This window comes from Gymnodraco acuticeps, unplaced genomic scaffold (genome assembly GCF_902827175.1).
Source record: "Gymnodraco acuticeps unplaced genomic scaffold, fGymAcu1.1, whole genome shotgun sequence".
Classification (NCBI taxonomy): Eukaryota; Metazoa; Chordata; class Actinopteri; order Perciformes; family Bathydraconidae; genus Gymnodraco; species Gymnodraco acuticeps.
The window spans coordinates 296,642-309,908 of record NW_022990342.1 but is presented as its reverse complement, the minus strand read 5'-3'; the positions used below and the strand labels follow the sequence as shown (position 1 = coordinate 309,908).

General features: G+C 40.4%; 1 protein-coding gene and 1 long non-coding RNA gene across 2 annotated transcripts in view; one reads left to right on the top strand and one right to left on the bottom strand.

Annotated features, from left to right (window-relative positions):
* The window catches only part of prss16 (serine protease 16), a 29,865-nt gene extending 24,300 nt beyond the window's left edge, over window positions 1–5,565 (bottom strand). The window contains exons 1-3 of the mRNA XM_034223654.1: window positions 5,263–5,565; window positions 4,167–4,348; window positions 608–840 (exon numbers count right to left, since the gene is read on the bottom strand). Of these exons, the coding sequence (XP_034079545.1) occupies window positions 608–840; window positions 4,167–4,348; window positions 5,263–5,550 (703 nt within the window). The 5' untranslated portion in view covers window positions 5,551–5,565. The remainder of the gene's footprint in view (window positions 1–607; window positions 841–4,166; window positions 4,349–5,262) is intronic.
* Window positions 5,566–9,681: 4,116 nt separating this feature from the next.
* On the top strand, window positions 9,682–12,264 carry LOC117551000. The gene is made up of 3 exons (XR_004569732.1): window positions 9,682–9,833; window positions 11,724–11,915; window positions 12,115–12,264. It is a non-coding gene; the product is annotated as an uncharacterized LOC117551000 (long non-coding RNA).
* Window positions 12,265–13,267: the final 1,003 nt, after the last annotated feature.

Sequence of the window (13,267 nt, the reverse complement as noted above, 5' to 3'; positions counted from 1 at the left end):
ATTGTACTTTTTACATTTATTAGGACCTCTCAACAAGTGGACAATTAAAAAATCACAATATTAGGGGTATATTTCGTCATATTTAGTATCATAAACACTTTGTTAATCTCACATATATACATATATACATTAGTTCTGTACACAGTATTTATTCTACTGTACAATACTAAATATACCTCTCTTATTCTTGCATCCTACTTGCACCAATATGTCTTTATTAAAATATTGTAAGTCTTTTCTCATTGTTGGAGGAGACTGGGACTTTAGATATTCACTGCCAAGACAATCAGGCCTTTCAATCTTTCCATCTTTTCAACCCGGAGAGAAAGCCAAACTCTTCCTGGTGATGACGCCGACTGACTGCAGTGCTGCTTTTGGGAAATAACAACTCTGTTTGTGTGTAGATATTATCTTAGAGTCAAAGAGAGTGTGTGTGTGTGTGTGTGTGTGTGTGTGTGTGTGTGTGTGTGTGTGTGTTCACATCAGCAGGAGTGTTTGTGCACACCACAGGTGATTAGAGGGCTTGTACTTTTCCTGTGTGTGTGTGTGTGTGTGTGTGTATGTGTGTGTGTGTTGTATATATATATATAAGTGTGTGTCTTCCTACCTGGGAAGTTGACAGTAGCATGAACCGGAGCGCTGGTGGCCACAGAGCCATGGATCAGGTGAGGGTACTTCAGTCTGCTCCAGGCAGCCAGGGATCCGGGGTACGAGCCTCCGAACGCAACCCAATTCCTGTCGCCGAGCCCTCGAGTCTCCGCCGTGACGGACAGGAAGTGAGCGAGGTCGGCGAGCGCCTGACGACTGCTGAGGAAACGCAGGTTCCCCGTACTCAGATCGCTGCGTGGAGACAAGAGGGGGAAAGTTAAATACAAAGGAAGTTAAGTTCAAGATTCAAGGCTTTTATTGTTATTTGTACATAGCTACTCCATAGGCTCCTCCTGCAACAGTGCAACACAATAAAATATATAAAGTACTGCAAGTAAATACAAATAAAATAGAACAGAAATAGTGCAAGAAGAGTCAATATACAAGTAATTGGAATATGATATATTAGATACGTAATTTGGAAATTGCAGACAGATGAATGTTATGGATGTTCTTTCAAAAGGCCTTATGGCCTGAGGGATGAAACTGACCCAGAGTCTGCTGGTTTTAGACCTGAAACTGCGGCAGTGAGCATCTGCTGTATGATCCTCTCACCTCATTATTGACTCATAATGGGAATTTTTGGGGGGATTTCCGCCCATAAAATACTACCTGGTCTTTTAGATCATTCTATTTTAAGGGCAGAACTTTCTTTTTGGATGCAGCGCTGCCACCTGGTGTTAAAACAACTGCACTGGGATCAGCTGCTACGTTATGAGTCCAAACTAAACATGGATAAGCAAGGTTTAGTTTGCATGATTCCAGAAGACCACTATACATTTGATTGACACCCAATACCTTATGGAAGTGATCCATTATGTTCTAGTATACTGGTATACAGGCACACGTATTATTTGTCTGGCTCTAACATAGAACAACTTTAACCCGACATAAAAACAATTGGAGACGGAAACAGGATGGTTAAGAGCAGGACTTTCTTTTTAGATGCAGCACTGCCCTCTGGTGTTAAAACAGCTGACCTGGGATCAGCTGCTAACACATGAAGCTGTTTGCACAATAGTTTATTGACCTTTTGCTCATCAGGATTATGGAGTCAGAGTTCCTGAAAGTTGAACACGTGTCGAAGGTGATGTAAGTAAAATACGGGTTACCTCCTTTCTGTTAAAGAATTGATTTTGGATCGACTGCTGCCGGTTAACAAAGCACTGCATTTGTTTGATTTCGGATCTTCTGCCGCATTACGAGTCCAAACTGAACATGGATAAGCAAGGTTTAGTCTGTAAGATTCTTTTATCTGAAACAAACTCCGTGAAAATCGTTCTAATGCAACGCTCACACATCTTTTAGAAATGTGTTGCATGCCAAAACAAATCAAAGAAGAAGTCAAACCTCCAGAAAATGAACCTAACAAAGATATTTTGTAGAATATGATTTGTAGGGCATCTCTGCGGTCACAGAAATGTTGAATTCAGGATGTGATTTTGACAAATATCTTGCATTAAACAAATATTTGGATTACAATATGATAAATTGTGCTGAATTAAAACAAAGTCACAAAGTGTATCAGCGAGCAGAAAAACCTCATTTGGGCTGTAAACAAATCTGCATCAACATACAAGAACATTTACCAAACAAACATGTTTTCCTGATTTGTAGGGCATCTGCGGTCACACACATATTGACTTCAGGATGTGATTTTGAGACATAGCTTGCCTTCAACAAATATGGATCTTAGAAGATGTTTGAACAGCAAACTCCCTTGAAATGTTTAAGTAAATACAAAATATTTTTAATAGAGTGTCCTAAAACCAGGAAGTGAGTCAGCATTTCTCCACTTCCTGTTCCCTTGTCTCAGAGCCAATGGGATCTCTCCATAGGGTTTAGGAAAGTAGCTGAACTAAGGTCTGTGGTTGAGACACATTGAAGAGACGGATCACGTTTTGTTCTAGGACATTAAATCCATCAGCAGTGACCCCACTGGTGATTTCTGAAGAGTTTACGTGTCTGAGAAACGATGGTTGTTACCAAGTGGCTGAATAGGACTACAGAAGTCGTGGAGGACGTTGTACGTCATTACGCCGAACACGTAAACACTCCTCTAAGTTAGTTTCTGTTCTGCTTGAAAGCAAGTCCCTGCCTCCTGCAAAGTGTTCAAACAAACGCTTCAACTTGTTCCATTTAGAATCTGTGTGTTTGAATATGGATCTGAAGTCGGCGTGACGTTGAAGTCGTGCTGCTGGACTCGTGCTGCTGGACTCGCTGTAGTTCCTTTATAGCATAACGTTAGCATTTAGCTTCAAGTAGGGAAGACATGTGGAGATTATCCGGCTGAACAAAAGGTGCATTTATCAGCTTCGCTTTCCACAGACTTTATTTCCAGCTACTTTCCTAAATCCTATGGAGAAATCCTCTCTGTCGAGGAACCGGCAGCTTACTTCCGGGTAAACACTCCACTCTATTTGGGTTAACTTTAAATTCTCACTTCATTGTCCATGTTTTTCTCTGTTTTGCTTTTATTTTACTTTCTTTTTTAAAATTGTTATTTATTTAATTCAAGGGAATTTCATTAGGATAACTGTTGATGTTTTATCTTGTTCTGTATTGATTGTAATATTGTTGTTGTGTTTTCTGTAAAGCACTTTGGGCTGCTTTGTGCAAGAAAGGTGCTATAAAAATAAAGTGTATTATTATTAGGATATCAATTTAGATACATTTGTAATATATATATATTTTTTGTAATGTGTGTGTGAGTGTGCGAGTGTGCGCATGTGTGTGTGTGTGTGTGTGTGTGTCTGTGTCTTTCTCTCTCTCCCTCTGACTCCCCAGGTGCAGCCTTTCCCCAGGTGCAGCCTCTCCCCAGGTGCAGCCTCTCCCCAGGTGCAGCCTCTCCCCAGGTGCAGCCTCTCCCCAGGTGCAGCCTCTCCCCCAGGTGCAGCCTTCCCCCAGGTGCAGCCTTTCCCCAGGTGCAGCCTCTCCCCAGGTGCAGCCTCTCCCCAGGTGCAGCCTCTCCCCAGGTGCAGCCTCCCCCCAGGTGCAGCCTCTCCCCAGGTGCAGCCTCTCCCCCAGGTGCAGCCTCTCCCCAGGTGCAGCCTCTCCCCAGGTGCAGCCTTTCCCCCAGGTGCAGCCTCTCCCCAGGTGCAGCCTCTCCCCCAGGTGCAGCCTCTCCCCCAGGTGCAGCCTCTCCCCCAGGTGCTCCTAATTCCCAATCAGGGCCTCCATATAGGACCGGAGGAAGACTGCAGTGATTCCCCCATTGTCCTCCTCTGGCTGCATGCGCACAACCTGTGTTCTGTAGCTCAATACGAGATGTGCTCCTGGATATGGGACACTAGTTTAATGTGCAAGTGAGCAGCCCGTGTTCTTCTTTTGACTATTAAAAGGCCTGTTCGTGACTCCAGGGGACGGTTTCCTCTCTTTTTTCTCCTGCCTGATCAACGTTGTGTTTTGTTACTTCCCTTGGTACCCCTAGATTTAGAGGGAACGTAACTGTGTGTGTGTGTGTGTGTGTGAGTGAGTGAGTGAGTGAGTGAGTGATACAACAATGAGCTCAAAGGTACCTGGTGGGACGGCTCTTCCCATAGAAGCGATGCTCCAGCATGAAGCACAGCGCTCCCAGTTTCTCTGCGTATTTCAGCCAGGTGCCGTTCTGCATCCAGGCCGCGTTCGCAGGACCCTCGCCCCCGATCATCAGGAACACCGGACCCTCGGGCTTGGAGAACGCTTCGTTTACAAAGAACCTCTGAGGGGGGAAATCAGAATACCTTTATTCGTCCCACAGAGGGGACATTTACATTTGTTACAGCAGACAGGAGCCAAAGACAGCTTAATGTTAGCTAAGAAGCATGCATAGCAACATATTAAAGATTACAAAAACAGCCTAAACAAAATACACATTGATGGTCAGGTTTGCAACAGTTTGTCTGCTGTCTTTATTACGTGACAGATGGACATGTATGGAAGCCCATTTAGGCCACAGAAAAGAAACACAAAGATCCTGTAAGTGATAATAACAAGATAATAACTGATAATAATGAGATAGTAAGGGTAATGTTGTGAATCGAGTGGCCTGTGTTCGTCGTCCATAACATACGCCTGCCCATACCATAACCCCACCACCACCATGGGCCACTCAATTCACAACATTACCCTAACCCTAACCCTCACACCAGATACTGACTGGTTTTCGGACCCCCCCAATAAAGGAAAACTGCACGTTTCAGAGTGGCCTTTTATTGTGGCCAGCCTAAGGCACACCTGTGCAATAACCATGCTGTCTAATCAGCATCTTGATATGCCACACCTGTGAGGTGGGATGGATTATCTCGGCAAAGGAGAAGTGCTCACTATCACAGATTTTTTTCAGATTTGTGAACAATATTTGAGAGAAATGGTTATTTTATGAAAAAAGAAAATGTTTTAGATCTTTGAGTTCATCTCATGAAAAATGCGAGCAAAAACAAAAGTGTTGCATTTATATTTTTGTTCAGTGTAGATATATATAGCCTGCTGCAACAGCATGATGCACTTCCTGAAACTCAGTTATACGTTTCAGTTTTGCAAGATTTACAGTGGCCTCCGCTATGAAAACGCTATGGGGTCTTCACTGCAAAACCAGTTGAATCGACATGTATTTAACCCTTTTTTAGGACTTACTTGCTTCCACTGCCTGCTGTCAGCTCCATTGAAGTGATCCAGTTTCTGGGTGAACCACAGCTCCTCACACACACCCCCCGTGGTGCATTCAGGGTTCTTATTATACATCCATGATTCAGGGTCCTGGCCTTCACTGAACTTCCTGAAGCCCTTAACCCTTGCCTCTGCAAACACACACAGAGACAATAACAAAAATACAGTAACGCTGGAGAGGAGAGACTCACTCCTCTGAACAGCCATGTTGATACAAACAGAGAAGCAGGCAGGAGGCATGTGATTCACTTCCATGTGGTCATGTGATCTGCTGATGCGTTCAATGACTCGTTAAAAACATGGGAGAAATAACTTCTTCAGGATTGCGAAATAGACATGCCAAAGTTTTTCCCCCAAGATGTGTGATATATCAAACTTTTTTATTTAAATACTTCAAATTGAACGCGAATTTTTTTTAAATGTTAAATTGCAATTGTGTTGTAAAATATGGCTAAAAACCTGGATGTTTTTTCTTCTCCAGTGAAGTAAAGTTATTTTATTTAAATAAATAAGTTACTCATAGGAGTGCTTTAATTAACAATAGATTTGTAAAATAATAAGGAATGGGACAGAATGTAAAGAGGTATACACAAAAGCAGAGAGAGGTGAATAAAACACGTGGAAATGTAAAGAGATGTAAATAAAAGAATAAATATGTAATAAAAAAACAAAAGATACTTCGGTTCGATTGTCTTTCTTTCTTAAACCAGTAGAGAACAGAGAAGACAAAACAGAAAAAGTGACTGCAATATTGTTTTTATTTGTATTGTATTACATTATACTAAATGGAATACTCTGTTTCAGTAAAAGTCCTGCATTCAAAATGTTCCTCAAGTGAAAGTAGAAAAGTATTCTCATCAAAATATAGTGAAAGTAGCGACAGTAAAAGTAGTAGTACTCAGACCTTGTTCTTGAGTAAAAGTAGAAGTACTCAGACCTTGTTCTTGAGTAAAAGTAGAAGTACTCAGACCTTGTTCTTGAGTAAAAGTGGAAGTACTCAGATCTTGTACTTGAGTAAAAGTAGAAGTACTCAGATCTTGTACTTGAGTAAAAGTAGAAGTACTCAGATCTTGTTCTTGAGTAAAAGTGGAAGTACTCAGATCTTGTACTTGAGTAAAAGTAGAAGTACTCATATCTGGTACTTGAGTAAAAGTAGAAGTACTCAGATCTTGTACTTGAGTAAAAGTAGAAGTACTCAGATCTTGTTCTTGAGTAAAAGTAGAAGTACTCAGATCTTGTTCTTGAGTAAAAGTAGAAGTACTCAGATCTTGTACTTGAGTAACAGTAGAAGTACTCAGATCTTGTTCTTGAGTAAAAGTAGAAGTACTCAGATCTTGTACTTGAGTAAAGTAGAAGTACTCAGATCTTGTTCTTGAGTAAAAGTAGAAGTACTCAGATCTTGTTCTTGAGTAAAAGTAGAAGTACTCAGATCTTGTTCTTGAGTAAAAGTAGAAGTACTCAGATCTTGTACTTGAGTAACAGTAGAAGTACCAGAGTGTAGGAATACTCTGTTACAGTAAAAGTCCTGCATTCAAAATGTTCCTCAAGTGAAAGTAGAAAAGTATTCTCATCAAAATATAGTGAAAGTAGCGACAGTAAAAGTAGTCGTTGTGCAGATTGGTCCATTTCAGAATAATATATATGATATGTTTTATAATGATTGATCATGAAAGTGTTCTCAAAGCTGGTGAAGGTGCAGCTAGTTTGAAGTACTTTGTATACTGCAGGGTAGCTGGTGGATTTACTCCAGGTGGAACTAAAGTCTGATTAACACTTGATTATATTTCACATCATTCATCCACATCTGTAGAGTAACTAAAGGTATTAAATACATGTAGTGGAGTGAAAGTACACCATGTACCTCTGAACTGTAGTGGAGTAGAAGTACACAGTAGCATAACATGGAAATACAAAGTAAAGTACAAGTACCTCAAAATAGTAGCCTACTTAAGTACCGAACTTCAATCAAAGTCAACTTTATTATCAATATCTCTGATTGTGTTACAAACAGGGAGACCACAATTCAGTTTCCCACTGTCCCAAAGATTACAAATATACAAAAAATAGTGGGGCACACAAGTATTTAGTCAGCCACCAATTGTGCAAGTTCTCCCACTTAAAAATATGAGAGAGGCCTGTAATTTTCATCCTAGGTACACCTCAACTATGAGAGACAAAATGAGAAAAAAAGAAATCCAGAAAATCACATTGTCTGATTTTTAAAGAATTTATTTGCAAATTATGGTGGAAAATAAGTATTTGGTCAATAACAAAAGTTCATCTCAATACTTTGTTATATACACTTTGTTGGCAATGACAGAGGTCAAACGTTTTCTGTAAGTCTTCACAAGGTTTTCACACACTGATGCTGGTATTTTGGCCCATTCCTCCATGCAGATCTCCTCTAGAGCAGTGATGTGTTGGGGCTGTCGCTGGGCAACACAGACTTTCAACTCCCTCCAAAGATTTTCTATGGGGTTGAGATTTGGAGACTGGCTAGGCCACTCCAGGACCTTGAAATGCTTCTTACGAAGCCACTCCTTCGTTGCCCGGGCGGTGTGTTTGGGATCATTGTCATGCTGAGAGACCCAGCCACGTTTCATCTTCAATGCCCTTGCTGATGGAAGGAGGTTGTCACTCAAAATCTCACGATACATGGCCCCATTCATTCTTTCCTTTACACGGATCAGTCGTCCTGGTCCCTTTGCAGAAACACAGCCCCAAAGCATGATGTGTCCACCCCCATGTTTCACAGTAGGTGTTCTTTGGATGCAACTCAGCATTCTTTCTCCTCCAAACACGTCTAGTTGAGTTTTTACCAAAAAGTTCTATTTTGGTTTCATCTGACCATATGACATTCTCCCAATCCTCTTCTGGATCATCTAAATGCTCTCTAGCAAACTTCAGACGGGCCTGGACATGTACTGGCTTAAGCAGGGGGACACGTCTGGCACTGCAGGATTTGAGTCCCTGGCGGCGTAGTGTGTTACTGATGGTAGCCTTTGTTACTTTGGTCCCAGCTCTCTGCAGGTCATTGACAGGTCCCCCCATGTGGTTCTGGGATCTTTGCTCACCGTTCTTGTGATCATTTTGACCCCACGGGGTGAGATCTTGCGTGGAGCCCCAGATCGAGGGAGATTATCAGTGGTCTTGTATGTCTTCCATTTTCTAATAATTGCTCCCACAGTTGATTTCTTCACACCAAGCTGCTTACCTATTGCAGATTCAGTCTTCCCAGCCTGGTGCAGGTCTACAATTTTGTTTCTGGTGTCCTTTGACAGCTCTTTGGTCTTGGCCATAGTGGAGTTTGGAGTGTGACTGTTTGAGGTTGTGGACAGGTGTCTTTTATACTGATAACGAGTTCAAACAGGTGCCATTAATACAGTTAACAAGTGCAGGACAGAGGAGGCTCTTAAAGAAGAAGTTACAGGTCTGTGAGAGCCAGAAATCTTGTTTGTTTGTAGGTGACCAAATACTTATTTTACCGAGGAATTTACCAATTAATTCATTAAAAATCCTACAATGTGATTTCCTGGATTCTTTCCCCCCATTCTGTCTCTCATCGTTGAAGTGTACCTAGGATGAAAATTACAGGCCTCTCATATTTTTAAGTGGGAGAACTTGCACAAAATACTTTTTTGCCCCACTGTACAAACAATAGACAAAATAAAGATAGAAAGATCTTAAAAAGACACATAAATAAATATATAAAAATAGCAGTCAGGTAGATTGATAGGTACAAACAGATGACAATTAATGAATATGACAACGTTACAAATATATAAAAGTGGTGTAATCACTAGCAGCAAGTGGAAAGACAAAAAGTGTCTGATGCTGGATGTGTGTGTGTGTGTGTGTGTGTGTGTGTGTGTGGTGTGTGTGTGTGTGTGTGTGTGTGTGGTGTGTGTGTGTGTGTGTGTGTGTGTGTGTGTGTGTGTGTGTGGGTGTTGTGCTGGTTGAAGCGTGTTCACATCTGCACACCAAAGTGTGCTGGATTGCCCCCTCTGATAGATAGATATATAGATGGATAGATAGATAGATAGATAGATATATAGATGGATAGATAGATGGATAGATAGATAGATAGATAGATAGATAGATAGATAGATAGATAGATAGATAGATATATATATATATATATAGATGGATAGATAGATGGATAGATAGATACATTTATTGATCACAATTTGGGAAATGTTTGCGTTGCAGCAGCATAAAAAACAAGGCAATGTACAAAAGAGAAATTAAGACACTAGAAATAAAACAGTTACACCCACTGCTCCTCTTCCTCTTCCTCCTCCGCTAAAATTCTGAGCACCTGAACCGGGTGTGTCCAAACAAGGTTTTACATAGATTTGTTTAGCCATCCTAGTTCCTTATCAGACACAGCCAGCAGTTTTTACTTCCCTCACTTTGTGCTCTGTCAGTGATCGATCGATCTATCTATCCATCTTTCTATCTCCATTTGAGACTGAGATATTTTTCCTGTCGACCTTGGGCGCCTGCTGGTTTCTCCATCCTCTCCTTCATCCCTAAAGGTTTGTCTGCTTTTTATATACAGTATCTGTGCTCATTACCAGCTGGGTTTTGAAATGTAACTTCATTACAAACTGTTCCTGTTTGTTGCATTTGGGTTCAAACTCCTCGTACGTGTGAACCCACCTGGCTATAAACCCGTCTCTGATTCTGAAACACTGCCAGTTAGTACTGAACTGCTGTGATGTGAGTTTGAGTGCCGCATTGTTCGAGTTATAGTACTTTATATATGAACAGTTTCTTCCCACTTTAACAATACTGAACTTACTTTTATTTTTATTGTATTATTCTCAGTATTTTGTCATACTGTACGTAGTTTTTGGGTATATCTATATTTCATGTAAATCATTTTCAATATCTTAATGTTAAAATAATTTTCTTTTATGAACGTTACTTACGCACGTTACTTACGCACGACACGTCACTTACGCACGACACTTACGCACGACACTTACGCACGACACGTTACTTACGCACGTCCCTCCCGCCTGCCTTATATTTTTACACCAAACTTGAGCTTCCTTTTCATTCGAGTGCTTCATCATACCGGAGCTTCCAATGACCATGTTCGGAAAAAAAGATTTGTTCGTAATCTTCATCCTTCTTTTTGCATCGCCTGTGAGAGGTCAGTGTAATATTAGGAAAATATGAAGCGATAATAAGAGTTAAGTTTGTAGCCACGTAGCGTTGCTCCTCGCTAAACTGGGTGTCTTTCTCGCTCTGTTACTACAAATTCATTTTTCCTTATTTAATTCATTTGAATGTCACAGAAATTCTTTATAGCATATAATATACAGGTAAACATACTGTACAAAGCCGGTAGACTAGCCTCTGCTGGGTAGTTGTAGTCAAATATATATCTAACCCGCGTGGAAACCCTTCTTCTTTTTTCCACGAGGCATTGGTTTAGCTAATGCTAAAGAGCTGATGGGCTATTGTGCCAGTGATCCATCGGTATCCAGAGGTGTAAAGTAACTAAGTACATTCACTCAAGTACAATTGTGAGATACGTGTGCTTTACTTGAGAATTACAATTATTTGCAACTTTGTACTTCTTTTATTTAATACCTTTAGTTACTTTATCAGACACAGCCAGCAGTTTTTACTTTCCTCACTTTGTGCTCTGTCAGTGATTGATCGATCCATCTATCTATCTGCCTTTGAGACTTTGAGATGTTTCTCAAAGTCTAAATAAGGTCTGCTGGTAGTGCCCAAGACCAGGCTCAAAACCCGAGGGCACCGAGCCTTCGCAGCAGCTAGCCCTAGGCTCTGGAACACTCTGCCCCTCCACGTGAGGTCGGCCCAGACCCTGGGGGTTTTTAAATCTACTCTTAAAACACACTTCTTCTCCCTGGCCTTCTAGTCAGAGAACCCTAACGACTCCTGACTTTTCCATGTTTTTTTTTTATATATCTGTCTTTTATTGTGATTGTAGTAATGTTAGTAATGTGTTTTTATGTGATTGTAGTATTTATTACATGTACAGCACTTTGGCCTGACCAAAAAAATCGCTTTTAAATGTGCTTTATAAATAAACTTTGATTTGATTTGATAATACTTTTCTACTTTTACTTGAACATTTTGAATGCAGGACTTTTACTGTAACAGACTATTACTACACTCTGGTACTTCTACTTTTACTCAAGTACAAGATCTGAGTACTTCTACTGTTACTCAAGTACAAGATCTGAGTACTTCTACTGTTACTCAAGTACAATATCTGAGTACTTCTACTGTTACTCAAGTACAATATCTGAGTACTTCTACTGTTACTCAAGTACAATATCTGAGTACTTCTACTTTTACTCAAGATCTGAGTACTTCTTCCACCTCTGTATACTGTGTGAGAATGCACTGCTGACTTTTTCCTTTCTGTTTTTCTCCTGACACAGAGGTGAACGAAAAGCCTGGAGAAGATGTCCCTCTTCACTGCAAGAGTCCCATAGATGCTGGTCTGGGGAACTACGTTGCCTTAGTCTGCAGAGATGACAGGCTGATTGGAGCCGTCCCATTCCATGGTCCTGTGGAGCTGAAAGTTGACAACACAGGAAACTACACGTGTCTGGTTCGGACCATCTCTGGAGGTGAGTTTGTGTTTTTCCTGAAGATTTCCACCATTGGCATATTGTAAAGATGTTGTTGATGACATCCTCTGGGATCGGTAGATAATGTCTGACATGAGTCTAGAGAGGAAAACAGATTATGTTCTTCATCGCCTTCATGATCAGGTTGTTTTCCAACATTTTCCAGTCATTTTTTCACTATTTACCTTTTTATTTTCAGGTTCTGAGAATAAACCCAAGGCTGGAAACCTGAAGAACGGACCCACCAACGATGGGAACTGATGGGGTTGGGAGTTGGTTGGCACTTATTTGAATGTATGCAACACAACACCAATTAAAATTCCACTTATGTGTTAAGCCTGGAAATAAACCTGTGTCTGCTTCTGATTCTTCTGATTCTGAATTAAAATAGTGTAACAAAATAATGAAATATATATTATATAATAGTGCAAGTAAGTTGCAGGAATAAAAAGAAATACACAGAAATGAAACAAGATAAAACAGGAGGTAAATATACACTTTACAGTAGAATAAATACTGTATGCTGTAATAATATTTAAATATGTGGAATAAAAACAGATGTACACTTTGCTAAAAGCTGACATTGTGTTGAGGACCGCTGCATAGCCCAGATGCAGGGGTTGTTGTGAATGCAAAAACATACTTGTCTCTTCAGGTAAACCCCTCTCTCTCACATACCAAATACATCAGAATCAGAAAGCCTTTATTCGTCACACAGCGGGGAAACGTACAGGGTCCGAGCAGCAAGGTGCCGATAAAAGGCAAAAGGAACAAGAATAGACTTGCATTTTAAATAAAAAAGAACCTTTGTTTATTCAGTGTTCGCTGGTTTGTGTTTTTTAATAGACACCAACAGTTATACCCCCTATACAGAATACAGGTAGCAGGGAGCAGTTAAGGTATAAAGGCTTTCTTTTTTTATAGCATGTGCTTAATTTTTGTGAAAATTCTTTAAGTAACGTTTAATTTTGTTATTTATGTTTTATGGCAAGACAGATTTTTTTTAAATATACAGCGCAGAATATGTTCTACAAGGATGGGGAATCAAACACACGCCTCACAGTGATCTACATATGGACTGCCTGCTTTAACCACTGAGCTACAGCAGCTAATGCAGGTGGATTGATTTGAAGCGACTGAATCATCTTTTTCCCATGCCTACTTCTAAACTAAAGAGTAAAATATTAAAGGATGTGTCCTGGCTCCTCAGTTACGACTCTATTTTAAGTATTTTAATTTAAAGGTTCACCTTGATACTCTTTAACAAAATGTACCTTCCAATACATGTACATTTTTTCTGTACTTCACTTAAAGTACTAATACTGCAGTTTGCATAGAATTTGTTGTTGCAT